Source organism: Lates calcarifer, unplaced genomic scaffold (genome assembly GCF_001640805.2).
Source record: "Lates calcarifer isolate ASB-BC8 unplaced genomic scaffold, TLL_Latcal_v3 scaffold_58_123, whole genome shotgun sequence".
Taxonomy (NCBI): Eukaryota; Metazoa; Chordata; class Actinopteri; family Centropomidae; genus Lates; species Lates calcarifer.
In genome coordinates this window covers 1-15,946 of record NW_026118169.1, presented here as the reverse complement: position 1 = coordinate 15,946, position 15,946 = coordinate 1, and the positions used below count along the sequence as shown (strand labels likewise).

Below are 15,946 nucleotides of genomic sequence, written 5' to 3'. Positions count from 1 at the left end.
GTGTATGTGTGTGAGTGTGTGTCTGAGCTGCTGTGAGTGAACAGTGGATGTAAGCTGCTCTGTGATTGGCTGATGAAGCTCTTGGATCTGCAGAGCTGAGGCGTTACCCACAATGCTCCTCTGCAGTGAAGCCTCACAAAGTTTTTATATCTGTCTGATTGGTCCAAACCCTGACAGACAGGTGGAGGTGTTGCTGTTTCACTGTGAAGTTAAGCTTAATAGTTATTAAATGTTGTCCATGATGTCCTGCCGACGAGATTATTATTAACTGTCTTAATATCGCTGCATCACTTTAACTGTGTGCTTCTTGCCTCAAGCACATTACTGCCCAGGCTGTGCTTCTCTCTCTCTCTCTGCTACTGTCTCTCACTGCAGGGTTCTGCCTCTGGAGCTGGAGAGTCTCCTGCTGCTCCCATGATCCAGCTCAACCCATGATGCAACAATAATTAAACATTTACTAGTGTTATTGATAGTGTTAGTGCTATTAATGTACCATTGTTTGTCATTATTATTCCTTTAGCTGTAATAATAATTATTACTATTATTATTATTATTATTATTATTATTATTATTACTACTACTACTATTTACATTTTGACTTAGTCTGTGTATCTGCAATGTTGTCTTTCTCCTACCCCCATTCCCCCACCCCCCTCTCTTTCTGTTTAAACCCAACCGGTCGAGGCAGATGGCCGCCCACCCTGAGTCCGGTTCTGCTCGAGGTTTCTGCCTCTTAAAAGGAAGTTTTTCCTTGCCACTGTCTCCTAGTGCTTGCTCATGGTGGATCTGTTGGGTTTCTCTCTGTAAATCTTATAAGATAAAGAGTACGGTCTAGACCTGCTCTATATGTACAGAGCCTCAAGATGACTTCTGTTGTGAATTGGCGCTATATAAATAACATTTGACTTGACTGGAAACTCGGATTTAACTTATACTCACACACAAACGCGCACACACGTGATCCTCTGAGTCAGACAGTTAAGCCGTGCACGTGAGTGTGCACGTGACCTCTGATCATACAGATCGGCTGAGCTGCAGATTAGCGTGTTAGCTCTGTTTGGTATGCAGCTGCAGAGAAACACGTCTCTGTCACAGCAGCAGTCTGCTAACAGCGCCCCCTGCAGGCAGCAGCTTTACACTACAGGACAGTTTAATCTGCCGTAGCTTTAACCTGAACTCAGAGTCTTCATCAGTGGAGGATGTTGTCACCTGACAGTCACATGATCACAGCTGGTTCCTGATTCTCTCTCTTTCTATCATGTGAGCTGATCTTCCTCAGCAGGAGCAGTTGATGTCTCAGTCTGAACCAAGGTATTGAGCTGATGTCAGTGAACAAAGTGAGTTTCTAACTCACCTGTGACAAGAGTTGACAGGTAAGAAGCTGAAAAGTCTGGGTCTCAATGATCCAGGTCCAGGTCCTGGTTTTCCAGGAGGGGCTGAATCAGACTGAAGGATTCATTAGACGACCTGTGGATTTATCTGCTGCTCCTCCTTCTACAACCACATCTGGAATCAAGTTTAACAAACCACCACAGTTCATTTATGAGTTCTGGAGCCTATCGACCACAGTATCCAGCCTGGAAAGACCTGGAAAAATCAGAGAACCTGGAGTTAATCTTCTTATGTTGATGAAATATTTCTGTTTTACAGCACATAGATTTTATTTCTGAGCAGAGACGACGTGTTTGTGTGAGTGGACTCATTCATCCTGAGATTAGTGTGTGTGTGTGTGTAATCTGTTGGACTGCCGGTAGTTCAGCAGCAGCTTGTGTTTCAGGATGAAGTCTGCTGCTCTGTTTCTGCTCCTCTCCTGTTTGTCTCTGGTCGTCGGTCAGGGACGAGCGGGGGATGTCAGTGCCGAGCTCCACGTCCTCTGGGACGAGCTGCAGGGGCTGAAGGAGCTGGTCCTGAGCCTGAAGGCGGAGGAGGTGGAGCGGCGTCAGGCCCTGCGGAGCATGGAGAGCCGGCTGAGGGACGGAGAGGTGGAGGCTGAGCGGCAGAGACGGAGCCTGGACGGACTGACAGAGACGGTGAGGGGTGATGAGGAGAGGATGGAGGCGGACAGGAAGCTGCTGACGGAGCTGAACTCAGACCTGAGGAGGAAGGTGGAGGAGCTGGAGGAGCAGAGCAAAGGTGGGTCATATTTTAGGCTTGTTTGTATGAGAAGGTGAAGTCACGTCCTCCACCCTGGTCCCTCACAGCTCCATCCTTAAAGTCTCAGTCCTCAGACCTGGATCAGGTGGAACTGGTTTGAGGACTGAGACGTCATCAGCTCCTGATTCTGTCGTCTTCTTCAGCTGTTTGTGTCCAAACCTTAGAAAACCTCAGAGTAAAGAATCAAACAGCTGCTCTGAGCCCAACGTCAGCAGGTGTTTAACATCAGCAGGTGTTTAATGTATCGTGTTTGTGTCTCAGCCCGAGCTGTAGAGTTTTCAGCTGAACTGTCGACGCTGCGGTCTGGACTGAACGCCAGCAACAGCTCAGTGGAGACTCTGAGGAGGAGGAACACAGGTGAACTCACACATCACACTCAAACTACACAACAGCTGCAGACTGACACCTGTGCACAGGTGTTCACACCTGTAGTCACAGTCTGACTCAGGTTGGATGTGTGATGATTCAGGATGGTCCTCAGGTGAACCAGCGGTCGTCCTGTGATAGAAACACACACCTGTGAATCCTCACAGCAGTCACAGGTTGTCAGGTGTATCACCACAGGTGTGTTTGTGGTTGCCATGGTAACCTTGTGTCGGTGTCTCCACAGCTCTGGCGGCGGAGCTGCCGTTCCTGCAGACGAGACTGAGGGCGAGCGAGAGCACAGTGGAACAGCTGAGGAGGAAGAACGCAGGTCATCACCTTCATCTCCTTCATCATCATCAGATTTAGTTTGGAGGCAGACGTGTTGTTACTGAGAGAGCAGAGGCAGTGTGGTGTTGATGTTGTTGTTGTGTTGATGTTGTTGACGTGTTGATGTTGATGTTGCTGTGTTGATGTTGATGATGATGTGATTGTGTTTCCTCTGCTGGTTTCAGTTCTGGCAGCCAGGCTGTGTAACACTGAGAGTCTGATGGAGGAGCTGAGGAGGCAGATCTCAGGTCAGATTCACCAACACTTTAAATCCAGGACCCAGACCTGATAAAGTCCTGATCCAGATTCTCTCAGACTGACCAGAGGCCTATACTACAAAGAGAGTTTAACCTCCTGTGGTTGAACTCAGGTTCTCAGGTAAAGTCGGGGTTGACAAACCCTGACTGCCTCGATCTGTGTTAAACGGTACGACGGTGGTTCAGATGTGGGTCAGTTGAGTCGGTGTTAACTTAATCAGAGTTAGTGCGTGTTGATTAAAGGGGCGTGCACCGTATCTCTCAGATGAAGAGCGCACGTTAATTCAGTGGGTTTAGAGGAATTTAAAGAGACTCTAACGACACAATGTCAAACCAACAAAGACAGAGAGACTGGTCACATGTTCTCTGGATTCTTCATTCTGAGCTGTTCCTGTTAATGATGTTCTGCCTGGAACACTCAGGCTGTATATGTATGAATGTAATGCTGTTATGTTCAGTATGAACTTCATGTTAACAGTATTTCAGCCTAATCAGGAAGTTACACCTGACGTCACTAAGTTAATCCTGAAGTTACTGAGAGAGAATAAGTTTTCAAACCAACTTTATTTATAAGACCTGAGGAGCAGAGACAGTTTCCTGTGACAGGAACATTTAACCATCAGTTACTGACAGGAAGTCACAACTAACAACAAACAAACAAACAAACAAACAACATGAGAGGGAAATACAGGCAGAGTCAATTATCTTCAGACACAAGTTTCCTGTCATGACCTTTGACCTCTTGTTAAAGAGAGAAAATCTACACAAACTGAAAACAGCTGATCTGTTGTTTCTACGTGTCTGTGGTTCTGCTGCTGCAGCAAGGCATCATGGGACGTAAGATCAGACAGGAAGCAGTCCTCAGAGACCTGGACCAGGTCTGATCAGGTCTGAGGTCTGACCGATGAGACCAATGTTAGTTTGACTCAGAAACTTTATTGATCATTTAAAAACAGGACGATGTTGAAATGTGATTGAAACTTTTTCAGCTTCAGCTTCAAACAGCTCGTCTGCGTCTGAGAGTCAGCTGATCATCCGTGTGGAGGAGCTCAACGCAAACTCTGAAGGTGATCAACCTGATCAATCTGATCGATCGGGCCTCAGGTCCTATAATCATTAACTATGTCATACAGAAACGACCCAGACTGGAGTGACTGCAGCGCCTCCTGTGGCTGTAACCTAACCTCAAAACTAAACCGGGCTGCAGCTGCTAATCAGTTATTCAATAATTTAATCAATCAATCAATCAATCTGCATGAACATGTGAGGGGATGAGTAGATGAATGAGGGTCATGTTGTCATGTTGTTGCAGCACTGCAGAGTCAACTGAACTCACTGGAGGAGAAACTGAACTCGTCTCAGAGAGAGGGTGAATAATCCATTCATTCATCTGCTTACTCCTTCATTTACCCAGCAGTTCACTCACTCATCACATACACATCTGTTCGTGTGTTCAGAAATAATGGAAATCAAGATAAAAGTTTAATGAAATGTAAAAACCAATAAAAACATCAACGACTATGAACTGAAGCAAGAATGTTTTTTATAAAACACAGGATTAATTCACTCATTCATTAATTCATTCATTCATTCAGTGACTGTAACTGTGACTCTCCTGGTACAAGTACCAGTAATACTGGTACTGTAATACTACTGCAAGTTACAGTCCAAAAAATACTACCATAGTTACTGTACTGAAGGTAAAAGTACTTCAAGTATCAAAGTAAAAGTATTTGTTCTGTTGTATTATCAGATGAATATTGCTGATGTGTGTGTGTGTGTGTGCGTGTGTGTGTGTGTGTGTGTGTGTGTGTGTGTGTGTGTGTGTGACAATGTGTTTCTGCTCAGATCAAACTCGTCGACTGCTTTCTGTTGAGAGTCGACTGGAGGACGCAGAGAAACACCTGGACCACCTGCAGGCCAAACACACAGGTGAGACATACCTGGACTACCTGCAGGCCGAACACCTGGACCAGCTTCCTCAGGTGTGATTAAACTAATCCAGACTTCTGTTATGAATCCAGATTATCTGAACCCCATCTGGGGACTGATCTGTTACCTCACACTCTTATTTTGAAATCCACTGAGCTCCACAGTGTGTGAGCAGTGAGTGTGATGTCGGGTCGGTCTCTCCAGGCTCACTGCAGGATCAGGGCCCGGGTTAGTCTGGATCTACTAACGAGGATTTGGTCGTCAGAGTCTGACATCAGACTCAGTGAATCAGCTGCTGACAAACAAAAACAATGAAACAGGTTCAGGCTCAGTGCAGTCTTTTCTGTAGAGATGTAAAGTTTTAGCTCAGTGTCAGTTTGTAAATCTTTATGGTCTTGATTCTTTGTGAAACCTGGTTCCAGGTCAGTCAGAGGAGGTCTCAGCTCTGAACCACAGACTGAGCGTTGGTGAGCATCGACTGGACCAACTGCAGACACAAACCACAGGTGAACACAAACACACACCTGTCAGCAAACCTGGAACCTGGTTTCTCATGGTTTTTATGCTTAGGATGTTAAAGTGTTTTTCTGGACAGGTTTATTAACAAAACAATCTTCTCTCAGCGCTCAGCAGCTCGTCCGCTCTGGAAGAAAATCTGTTGACTGTGAAGAGTCGACTGCTGCACCTGGAGACAAACAACACAGGTACGATACCTGCATGGTATAAGAATTAAACACAAGCCCCAGTTTGGTTCTGACAGGTCTTCTCATCGTGTTCAGCCAACTCTGACAATAACCTCTATGTCTCTTTAACATCCAGTTCTCATGTGAAAACGTTTGTTTCTCTGGTTCTGGTTTTGATTCTGGTTCCAGATCAGACAGACAGACTGCTGCTGCTGGAGAGCAGAGTGATGAGAGGAGAGAGAGAGCTGCAGGAGCTGAGGGGCGATCAAACAGGTGAGGAGGTTTAGATAGACGTTTACTTGGCCCACAGAGGTTTACCTGGGCATTCACAGCTGACGGAGTTCAGAGTTCACCTGTTTGCAGATGATGCAATTATTTATCACTCAGACCAGATGAATGTCAGCTGACTCATGGATGTTTTAATTGATATTGATGATGCAGTGGGTCACCTGGTGAAATAACTGGATAATATTCACCTGTGCAGTTCACAGATCAGTGAACTGATCTTTATTTTTCTGTCTTTATCTCTGCAGCTCATTCGGCTGAAGTCTCTGCTGTGAAGTCCAGACTGACAGAGACTGAGACACAGGCTGCAGGTAAACACAGGAGAGCCATTTGTTTCTCTTCATGATTCACAGCAGGAGGAGCAGGTAGGAAACCCTGCATGTTTCTGTTTTCAGTTGAGGCTGATTCAGTGGAGCAGCTGCAGGTCAGACTGAACTCTGCAGAGAATCAGATACAGCAGCTGCAGACTGACAGAACAGGTAACTGACTGACTGTTTAATTATAAACCGAAATACAGGAACACAGAAACTGTCCAACCTGCTCTGTTTACAGATCAAACATCCAAACTGATGAACCTGCAGAGAAAACTGAACTCGACAGAGAGTCTGATGGACAAACTGAACTCTGGTACAGTCATCTGTTTATACATCAGTCAGTCCACAAGCTGACAGCTGATAGTTAATTAGACAATAATTAGACTAAACATTATGTCTCTGTCATTATAGTCTTAAGTGCTGAAGTCCAGTCGCCTTCAACCCCAGCACTGAAGATAATCAGATTAAACTCTTCCATAAACCTGTTGACCCTTATCTCCACTGTTTCTCTGTAGAGCTGTTGAGCCGACTGAGAGTCAGTGAGAAATATCTGGAAGATTTGAAGACAGAGAACAAAGGTAACACTGGTTCAACAAAGGTTCAACACTGACTGAAGACTGATGGAAACATTTAAATCATCATCATAGGAACCTCAAATACATGAGGGTTCTCTAGAGAACCTGCTGATCCTCTCAGCTGATTCAACATCTGCATAAAACACAGTGTCAAGTTAATGATGAGTTTAATAAAACTCACTGTGATTTACCCAAAAATTAAATAACAATAATACAGTGTAATGTTAAAGTGTGTATGTTTTTCTCCGACTGTGATGATCATGTTTTATTTTGTGGCTGATTGAATTTGTGTTTTCAGTTCAGTCTGTTCAGTTTTCTGTGACGGAGTCCAGACTGTCAGACATCAGCAACAACACGACAGGTAGAGTTAGATTTACTCTTCATTAATGTGTCATTAACACAGGTAAGAACTCCTGATGTATCTGATTGGTTTCTCATCAGAGCTGTTTAGCCGACTCAGAGTCAGTGAGAGACATCTGAAGGATCTGAGGACAGAGAACACAGGTAACACTCTGACATCTGTTCAAAATGTATGTAATAATAGAAGAACTGTAGGATTAAAAACTATTGAACAGGAACAATAATCTGTTTTAAGAAACAGTTGAATATTGTCATCTTCTTTTTCACTGTGTTGAATCAGATTTCAGTAACTGGCCCACAAATGTCACGGTCCACTCTCTGTACTTAAAGTATATATTATGTCCTTACAGCTCCTCCAGGTGGCAGCGTGGAGTAAAGAAAAGTGATTTATTTTTATACTGACTGTTTTTTCTCCAGAGGTTCAGGTCAGACTGAGAGTCAGTGAGAAACATCTGGAGGATCTGAGGACAGAAAACACAGGTAAAAAAAAAAAAAAGACAGTGTTGATTCACTGCAGTTACCTTCTGACAGGTGTGATTGAAATTATTATATTGTTTCAGTTCAGTCTGTTCATTTTTCTGTGATGGAGTCCAGACTGACAGACATCAGCAACAACACTACAGGTACACCTACATTTACTTTATTATTATCATCATTTAACGTATGAATGTAAGAGATAAACAGACCAGATTTCTGCAGCTCTGGAAGTCAGACTGAGATCCACTGAGACACATCTGGAACAGCTGGAGACTCACATTGCAGGTAACATCATCAAGTCCTCAGTGATCATCAGTCAATTAAATTAATCAATCAATTAATTAAATCATTAGATTAAAGATGAATCATCAATCATTTCCTTGTTCAGGTCTGGAGGTCAGACTGAGAGTCAGTGAAAAACATCTGGAGGATCTGAGGACAGAAAACACAGGTACGTTTTAGACACTCACTTATTTCTTCTTCTTTTTACACTATGGAAGTTTAAATCAGACACAGACATTTATGTAAAGTGACAGAAAGTTTGAGACCATTTAACTCAAAGGAGAAAAAATTTAGAGACTGTTTCAGGCTCCAGTACGGTTCCCTGAGGAACGCCTTTATAAACATTAAGGAACCCTGATAGTTCTTGTAGGAACCACCTGATATTTAAATGTCCCTCAGCACATGTTTTACCACTTCATCATATCAATGATCAGATGTTTTTCTTCCATGTTAAAGTTGTGATTAAAATGATTCTGGTTTTATGTTTTCAGTTCAGTCTGTTCAGTTTTCTGTGATGGAGTCCAAACTATCAGACATCAGCAACAACACTACAGGTAGAGTTAGATTTACTCTGTTATTGTTCTGCATGATGTGTTATTTATTAAATAAATCAGTCTGACTGTTGTTGTATCAGCTCTGAATCTCAGACTGACATCCACTGAGACATATCTGGAACAAGTGGAGACTCACACTGCAGATAACATCGGCTGTAATAATTATAACTGTTTTATTTAAGGAGATAATTTGAATCATTTATTCAGGTCTGGGGGTCAGACTGAGAGTCAATGAGAAACATCTAGAGGATCTGAGGACAGAAAACACAGGTAGAGTCACTCACTCACTTCTTAACATTATTATTATTTGTCTTTGGTCACAAAAGAATGAAAGAATGATACTGTTTGTTGTTTAATAGAAATGTGTGTGTTATTAAAGCAAGAGATAAACATTGGATATTTGATATTAGTCCACAGAAACATTATCAAGAGGAACTCTCATCAGATCATTTATTTATTATTGTAACTTTATTATTATTTAATATATTATTATTTTCATTTTCATTTTCAGTATTTTTGTGTGTGTATTTTTTTAGTTGCTCACAGAGCCGCCCTACTTAACAAAAACCTATTAAACTAATAAATAAAACACCAAATGAGAATAAATGTAGTCAAAAACAAACATAAAGAACTCATTAAAGTAATAAATGTAACTGTAATTAAAACCACAGAGGATCCCAGGAGGTTCCCTGAGGAACACCTTAAATAAAAGTGTTGTGGGTTCTACAGAGAAACTGTGTGAGGATGTTCTGCAGATTTTATTGTCTTGATATAAAACTACTGGTTTCAGTGCATGACGCTGAACTGTCAGCTGTGAGTCTCAGACTGAACGTCACTGAGGAACAGGTGGACGAGCTGAGGACACAAAGCACAGGTGAGTTCAGAGACACTGCAGGTAACAACACACCTGTACTTTAATATCTCTGTGGTGACATGAATGAAATCACCTACATCAGAGTTATCTCCTGTCAGTGCTGCAGATCCGACTGACGGCTGACGAGGCTGTGCTGAACGAGCTGAAGGTGAAGACTGAAGGTAAAATCAGACTCAGCTCAGCTCGAAGGTGTTTGGGTCTGTTTTATTCTGATTCTTCTCGATGAAGAATCTGCAGCAGCTGGTTGTTGTTGTATCTCTCAGAGCAGAGGCTCCTCAGTCGGAGCAGCTGGACTTTACCTGAGCACAGGTGTGATCATTACCTAAGGTGAAACTTTGTGTTTTGACCTTTTCTCATTTCCAGTTTTAGAGAAACAACAGAGCAACTCTGACAGTCTGATGATGGAGCTGCAGACTCAACATTCAGGTAATGTGATGTTTTAACCTGCTCACAGAGGTCGGACTGTTGTTACCTGTGAAGGTCAGAACTGACACCTGCTGATTTAAAGGAACAGTTCAACACTCGACTCGTCTCTCTGAGAGTCAGACATTCAGCTCTCTGTCTCATTTGTGCTCAGCGGCTGTTTAGTTGTTTAAAGAGAAGGCTGTTAGCTGTCAGCAGGTAAACACTGCAGGCTTTAAATACTTTGAAAACCAGTTTTAGAAATGTATTTTACAAAGAGGGAAACAGTCAGAGCTCAATGATTCACAACAGGTTCAGTGAGAAACACAAGAAAACGCCACACAGAGCTAGCTTAGCATAAAGACTGCAAACAGGGGAAACTGTTAGCCTAGCTGTATCTAAAATCTCTCTAAAGCTGACTGACATGAAGGACAATGTGTAAACTGAACCACCTCAATGTTTTAACTTTGAAATGACTGTAACAGGTCAGCCGTTTCCCCCTGCTCCCAGAGTTGACGCTAAGCTAACCTCTGTTCTGATCACAGACATGAGACAGAGATTCATCTGAAGACATGAATTGTTCCTTTAAACTGTTGAATTGACAATAGACAGAGACAGCTAATGCTAACAGTAGCATGCTAACCCTCATGGGAGTGAATCCACTGATTCTGTTGGAATAAAGTGACTTTGACCTGAAGGTGGCGCAGGAGTAATCGTCAGGTCATACAGTTCAACCTGACAAACATTTCATCACAATAAGAGTTGCTGAGATGTTTCAGAAAAGCCTCGCAGCCTGATGTTGACTTTCTGTTTCCTGTGTAGATCTGGAGGTCAGACTGAGAGTCAGTGAGAAGCAGCTGGAGGATCTGAGGACAGAAACCACAGGTGAATCTGACTGAGGTTTAAACTCATGTGGTTTAAAGAGATTGAACTGAACCTGTTTCTGATTCTGATTCTCAGAGTTGAGCTTCAGACTGAATGTGACCGACGACCGTCTGCAGCAGATCACAGACACCAACTCAGGTCTGGACCTCACTCATTCAGAAAGTTTAACCCTGTTTCTGCTCAGTCAAAGGTTTGGACAAGTTTCTTCAGTGAGTTGAACAAACAGGAAAAGTTCATGTAAAGTTTTGTTTAAAGCTTCTGACTGTTTATCACCATGTGTGGAGGTTATATTTTTCTGTGTTTGTGGTGACAAACAGTGAGTTTGATCTGAGGAGGAGATGTTGTCGTTTATTTTAACCTCAGGATGATTATCACTGGTTTGACGTTGATGTGTAGGAACCTGCTGACAGCTGATCAAACAGAATCAGATTTACCTGAGAGTGGAATCTGACGATGATGATGATGAAGATTCTCTAAAAGTTGAACCTGTTTGTTTCAGATGAGCTGAAGGTGGCGTTTTCAGCCGGTCTGACTGACTCAGGATCAGTGGGACCGTTTGATGAGGAGACCACTCTGATCTTCTCTAAAACCATCAGCAACATCGGCCGAGCCTACGACCAGACGGCAGGTAAGCAGCAGGTAAACAGCTGGTAATCAGCAGGTACAGGGTTTTCTTAGTCTGAGTCTGTTGAAGGTGGAGCTGCAGAGATTTGACCCTCAGACATTACAACCTTCACAGCTCTGGCTCGTCTGTTCCTCAGGTGTGTTCACGGCTCCTGTCAGAGGTGCTTACTTCTTCAGCTTCACAGCTGCAGATTACATGAAGGGCTACATGGGTCTCTATCTGTATAGGAACGAACAGCCCGTCATCTTCAACCTGGATCTGAACGACCATGGTGGCTACGCCTCCACATCTAACAGCGTGGTCCTGCAGCTGGAGGAGGGCGACCGGGTCCACCTCAGTCTGCCGGCCAGCTACCGGCTCTACGACGACTCCAGGAACTTCAGCATCTTCTCCGGATTCCTGCTGTTCCTGCTTTGATAGGACCGGGATCAGAGAAGGAGTGAGACATCCTCTGAACAATAAACTATCCTCTCATTTATCAGACTGGAACATTAAGGCTGGACTTTTATTTTGGTAGGGTGGATGATTTCCTGTGGTTACAGCAGAATGAGTAGAAGAAAATAATGATGAACTGTAATAAAGATCTGAACCAGCAGAGATAATCACAACAGTATTACTGACTCTGAAACTGCATGTCAGGACGACGACAACAACAACAACAACAACAACAACAACAGCTGTTCTGAGATTAGCAGCTAACAAAACTCAGGGTCCATTTAGTGGCTTTTCTGGAGCTTTCAGTCATTGTCAGTGGTGGAGGAAACAGGTATTTAAAAGTAACAACACATTAATGTGAAAACACTAAACTACAAGTGAAAGTTGTTCATCACAGCAGAGACTGATACACAGGCACAGTGAAATACAATAATGATGAAAGAGTCAGAGCCCAGTGTCAGGGTTAATATGGAGGGGTTATATATATATATATATATATGAACAGAACTGTTTACATTAACAGATCAGTAATGCGCATGCATAAAAGAAGTGACGTATCTCTATCCGGTGTTCCCATTGGCTGACAGAGCAGAGCCGCTCAGTCCTCAGTGAGTCAGGGCGTCTCCGCTAATCGGACAAACTACACTCACACCTGACAAACTACACCTTCACCTGACAAACTACACCCTCACCTGACGGTCCCCTCTCTCTACGTGACGGGATTTTATTTGGACGTAAAGCGACGCTGTGTTTTCGCTGCGGTGAGTAAACCGCTCTGTTTCCTGTGTGTCACTGTGTTTGTAGCAGCTAGCAGGCTAACGGCAATGCTAATGTAGCTTCACATTGGACTGAACCCGCTCCGGTAAACATTAACGGTACCGGCACCGTGAGCTGCTGTCAGCTTGTTTGTGTAGAGAACAGGTCGGTATCAGAGGAGCTAACACAGCTAGCCGTTAGCAGCCTGGCCGAAGGACGAGAGGAGCTCCGGTAATCCGTCAGCTGATCCCGGGACTCGGACTGATACCGACTACATCCGGTCTGGATATGAATTGTGACATCAGTGTCACAGGTGGAGTTTTCCCGCTGTAGGTGGACGGTGTCACCAGCAGATACTCTCAGGTTCTGACCAAGACAGGTAGACAGGTGGAGGCTCACCTGGCCGCGGGTCCTCATGGGGAACAGCGCGCTCAAGTCTCACCTGGAGACCTCCCAGAAGACCGGGGTGTTTCAGCTGACAGGGAAAGGACTGCAGGAGGTGAGACACACCTGACACACCAGGTTGTTGAGGTTTTTAAACTGAGACCAGTTCTGAGCCGGACTGAACCGGTTTCAAATCACGGTGTTTACAGGTAAATACTGAGGAGGTTAGCTATGACGTCACATACACCTAAGGTACAGGTGAGACAGACGCAGACTTGAAGCTCCGAGTTTAACATGAGTCTGGAGCTGATTCCTGGAAACAAACTGTGTGTGTGTGTGTGTGTGTGTGTGTGTGTGTGTGTGCGTGCTTCAGTTTCCTGAGGAGCTGCAGAGACTCACCTCCAACCTGAGGACCGTGGATCTGTCAGGGAACAAGATCGAGCTTCTTCCCGCCGCCATCGGAAACTTCCTGCAGCTCAAGAGTTTGACGCTCAACTCCAACAGGCTCAGTGAGTGACGCTCACCTGCTGACGGTCCTCAGGTGTTCGACTGATCACACACACACGTTTACACCTGTAATCACTGATCGAACCTGAGAGGTGGTCATGTGACACAAGACCTGAAAATCACATGTTAAATTAAAACTACCCCCCCCCCTCCCCCAGCCTCTCTTCCTCCTGACATCGGGAAGCTGAAGAAGCTGGAGACTCTGAGTCTGAACCTGAACCGGATCCAGCAGCTGCCCCCGGCCCTCGGTCAGCTCAAATCCCTGCGGACCCTCAGCCTGGCCGGGAACCAGATCTCAGAGTTCCCCCCTGGACTGGCGACCCTGAGGCAGCTGGACCTGCTGGACCTGTCCCGAAACAAGATCCAGAATGTCCCTGCGGAGGTGTCTGAGCTGCAGGCCATCGAGATCAACCTCAACCAGAACCAGGTATGTCAGAACCAGGTCTCACAGACTCTTATCTCATTTAACAAGTTACCACAACACCAGACCAGAACCAGGTCTCTGTCCTCCAGATCTCGGTCCTGGCGGTGGAGGTCTCTCGGTGTCCCCGTCTGAAGGTCCTCCGTCTGGAGGAGAACTGTCTGGAGCTGTCCTCCATCCCTCTGTCCATCCTGACTGACTCCCAGGTGTCTCTGTTCTCTGTGGAGGGAAACCTGTTCGAGGTCAAGAGGCTGCGAGACCTGGATGGATACGACAAGGTGAGAGTCCTGCTGCGTTGAGGGTCTGTGGGAGATTCTACAACACTCAGCTCAGGTGTTGCTTTTAAGTAATAGTAACTCCTCTGGTCTCTGCTGGTCTCTGCTGGTCTCTGACAGTCTCTGTTCTGTTCCCTCCTCAGTACATGGAGCGTTTCACAGCCACTAAGAAGAAGTTCACCTGAAGACGTCTCTGACGAGTCTGAACCTCAAAGCACCACCTGGAGGCGGGGTCAACCAAGACTCCACCCACCACCGCCGCTTCTTCTTCTTCTGCTAAAAACCAGATGTCACCCCCTCCCGCAGCACCCACAGAGACCTGGTGCAGGTCTGAGGACATTTAACCCAACAGGAGACGACACAGACTGAACCACAGCCAATACCATCAATACTCACCGATCAACCTGATCAATACTCCGCTCATTAAACACGGGTTTCTTCATGGTCAGTGACGGGAAACTGGATCTGGTTCTGGGGGATCGATTGGACTAATTATTAACTGATCACTAATCAATAAAGAAATTAATCTGAAACGTTAAAACAGAGTTTGAACAGTTTAAACCACAGATCAGTTTTTCTTCTCTGACCTCTGACCTTTGTCCTTTGACTGTTTGTATGTGAAGGTCCCGTCAGGGTTCAGGTCTGAAGGAGTCGGTTCAGACAAAACGGAGTCTCATTAAAACCAGGTCTAAACATCACATCCTGTTTCTCTGTCACTGAGTCTGATCCAAGATCAGTTTGTTCAGCTGTGGACCTGGACCTGGACCTGGACCTGGACCTGGACCTGCTGACCTCTGAGTGACTGAGCTGCAGCTACAGATCAGTTCAGTAAACTCTGAGCTTCTGTTTCCACTGAACAAACACATCACTGTTTCTGTTATTGATCAGCTGATCAGACTCTGGATCCTGGTCCATCTTTAAACTCTGGTTAAAGTGGTTTACCTGCTGCTTCACCTGAACACTGAGTAGAGTTTGAAACCTTCCATGAGAATCAACAGGTTCGTCTGTAGTTAAATAAACAGCAGGTTTAATATGAACTGATCTGAGTTTCTCTCCTGCTCCGATCATTGATCACCTCACCCCTCTACAGCCACACTGTCATCAGTCCATCTGATCTGTCATCAATCCATCTGATCTGTCATCAATCCATCTGTCATATTAAAGTTGAACCAACATCTATATGTGTTTAAACAACAGATGCTAAGTCAGAGAGGCTAACTGTGAGCTAGCTAACAGAAGCTAAAAAACCTCTGAGCTGTTCTGTGTTGGAAACATACAGACACAACAAATACACCTTCATCCTCCTCCTCCTCCTCCTCATCATCATCCTCATCCTCATCCTCATCATCCTCCTCCTCCTCCTCATCCTCATCCTCATCCTCCTCCTCTCATCATCATCATCCATCATCCTCCTCCTCCTCATCATCATCCTCATCCTCATCCTCATCCTCCTCCTCATCATCATCCTCATCCTCATCCTCATCATCCTCCTCATCCTCTCCTCCTCCTCCTCCTCATCATCATCCTCATCCTCATCCTCCTCATCATCCATCCTCCTCCTCCTCATCCTCCTCATCCTCCTCATCCTCCTCCTCCTCCTCATCATCCTCCTCATCCTCCTCCTCCTCCTCCTCCCTCCTCATCATCATCCTCCTCCTCATCCTCCTCCTCATCCATCCTCCTCCTCCTCCTCCTCCTCCTCATCCTCCTCCTCATCATCCTCCTCATCCTCCTCCTCCTCCTCCATCTCATCATCATCCTCCTCCCTCCTCATCCATCATCCTCCTCATCCTCCTCCCTCCTCATCATCATCATC

At 45.0% G+C, this 15,946-nt stretch overlaps 2 protein-coding genes across 5 annotated transcripts; both read left to right on the top strand.

Moving 5' to 3' along the window:
- Positions 1 to 23: 23 nt before the first annotated feature.
- LOC108882337 (putative leucine-rich repeat-containing protein DDB_G0290503) lies at positions 24 to 11,841 on the top strand. 3 transcript variants are annotated; one of them, XM_018674781.2, is made up of 29 exons: positions 24 to 2,133; positions 2,416 to 2,511; positions 2,765 to 2,848; positions 3,033 to 3,095; positions 4,094 to 4,171; positions 4,417 to 4,473; positions 4,953 to 5,036; positions 5,459 to 5,542; positions 5,660 to 5,740; positions 5,909 to 5,992; positions 6,253 to 6,315; positions 6,400 to 6,483; positions 6,557 to 6,631; positions 6,834 to 6,896; positions 7,192 to 7,254; positions 7,335 to 7,397; positions 7,671 to 7,733; positions 7,814 to 7,876; positions 7,953 to 8,015; positions 8,119 to 8,181; positions 8,504 to 8,566; positions 8,774 to 8,836; positions 9,357 to 9,440; positions 9,539 to 9,601; positions 9,804 to 9,866; positions 10,665 to 10,727; positions 10,803 to 10,865; positions 11,227 to 11,355; positions 11,489 to 11,841. In XM_018674781.2, exons 1-29 carry the CDS (start codon positions 1,779 to 1,781, stop codon positions 11,767 to 11,769), a joined length of 2,601 nt encoding a protein of 866 aa, XP_018530297.2. In that variant the 5' UTR covers positions 24 to 1,778; the 3' UTR covers positions 11,770 to 11,841. The 3 variants fall into 3 exon arrangements, with proteins under 3 accessions (XP_018530297.2, XP_050925568.1, XP_050925569.1); XM_051069611.1 differs by lacking the exons at positions 7,814 to 7,876; positions 7,953 to 8,015; positions 8,119 to 8,181; XM_051069612.1 differs by lacking the exons at positions 7,814 to 7,876; positions 7,953 to 8,015; positions 8,119 to 8,181; positions 8,504 to 8,566; positions 8,774 to 8,836.
- Positions 11,842 to 12,355: 514 nt separating this feature from the next.
- Positions 12,356 to 15,171, top strand: lrrc57 (leucine rich repeat containing 57). Of its 2 annotated transcripts, XM_051069613.1 has the most exons (6): positions 12,356 to 12,548; positions 12,877 to 13,042; positions 13,301 to 13,436; positions 13,593 to 13,861; positions 13,948 to 14,133; positions 14,274 to 15,171. In XM_051069613.1, the coding sequence occupies exons 2-6, from the start codon at positions 12,959 to 12,961 to the stop codon at positions 14,313 to 14,315; spliced, it is 717 nt and encodes a 238-aa protein (XP_050925570.1). In that variant the 5' UTR covers positions 12,356 to 12,548; positions 12,877 to 12,958; the 3' UTR covers positions 14,316 to 15,171. The 2 variants fall into 2 exon arrangements, with proteins under 2 accessions (XP_050925570.1, XP_018530298.1); XM_018674782.2 differs by having other exon boundaries at positions 12,356 to 13,042; positions 14,274 to 14,828.
- Positions 15,172 to 15,946: the final 775 nt, after the last annotated feature.

What these genes read in the sequence shown, in the direction of transcription:
- LOC108882337 (XM_018674781.2), top strand. Translation starts at nt 1,779, where the DNA reads ATGAAGTCTGCTGCTCTGTTTCTGCTCCTCTCCTGTTTGTCTCTGGTC. An exon ending in TCTGAGGAGGAGGAACACAG is followed by an intron (nt 2,512 to 2,764) that starts GTGAACTCACAC and finishes GTGTCTCCACAG; the next exon opens with CTCTGGCGGCGGAGCTGCCG. An exon ending in CATCAGCAACAACACTACAG is followed by an intron (nt 7,877 to 7,952) that starts GTACACCTACAT and finishes AGATTTCTGCAG; the next exon opens with CTCTGGAAGTCAGACTGAGA.
- lrrc57 (XM_051069613.1), top strand. Translation starts at nt 12,959, where the DNA reads ATGGGGAACAGCGCGCTCAAGTCTCACCTGGAGACCTCCCAGAAGACC. An exon ending in CAGGGAAAGGACTGCAGGAG is followed by an intron (nt 13,043 to 13,300) that starts GTGAGACACACC and finishes TGCGTGCTTCAG; the next exon opens with TTTCCTGAGGAGCTGCAGAG. An exon ending in GCTCAACTCCAACAGGCTCA is followed by an intron (nt 13,437 to 13,592) that starts GTGAGTGACGCT and finishes CCCCTCCCCCAG; the next exon opens with CCTCTCTTCCTCCTGACATC.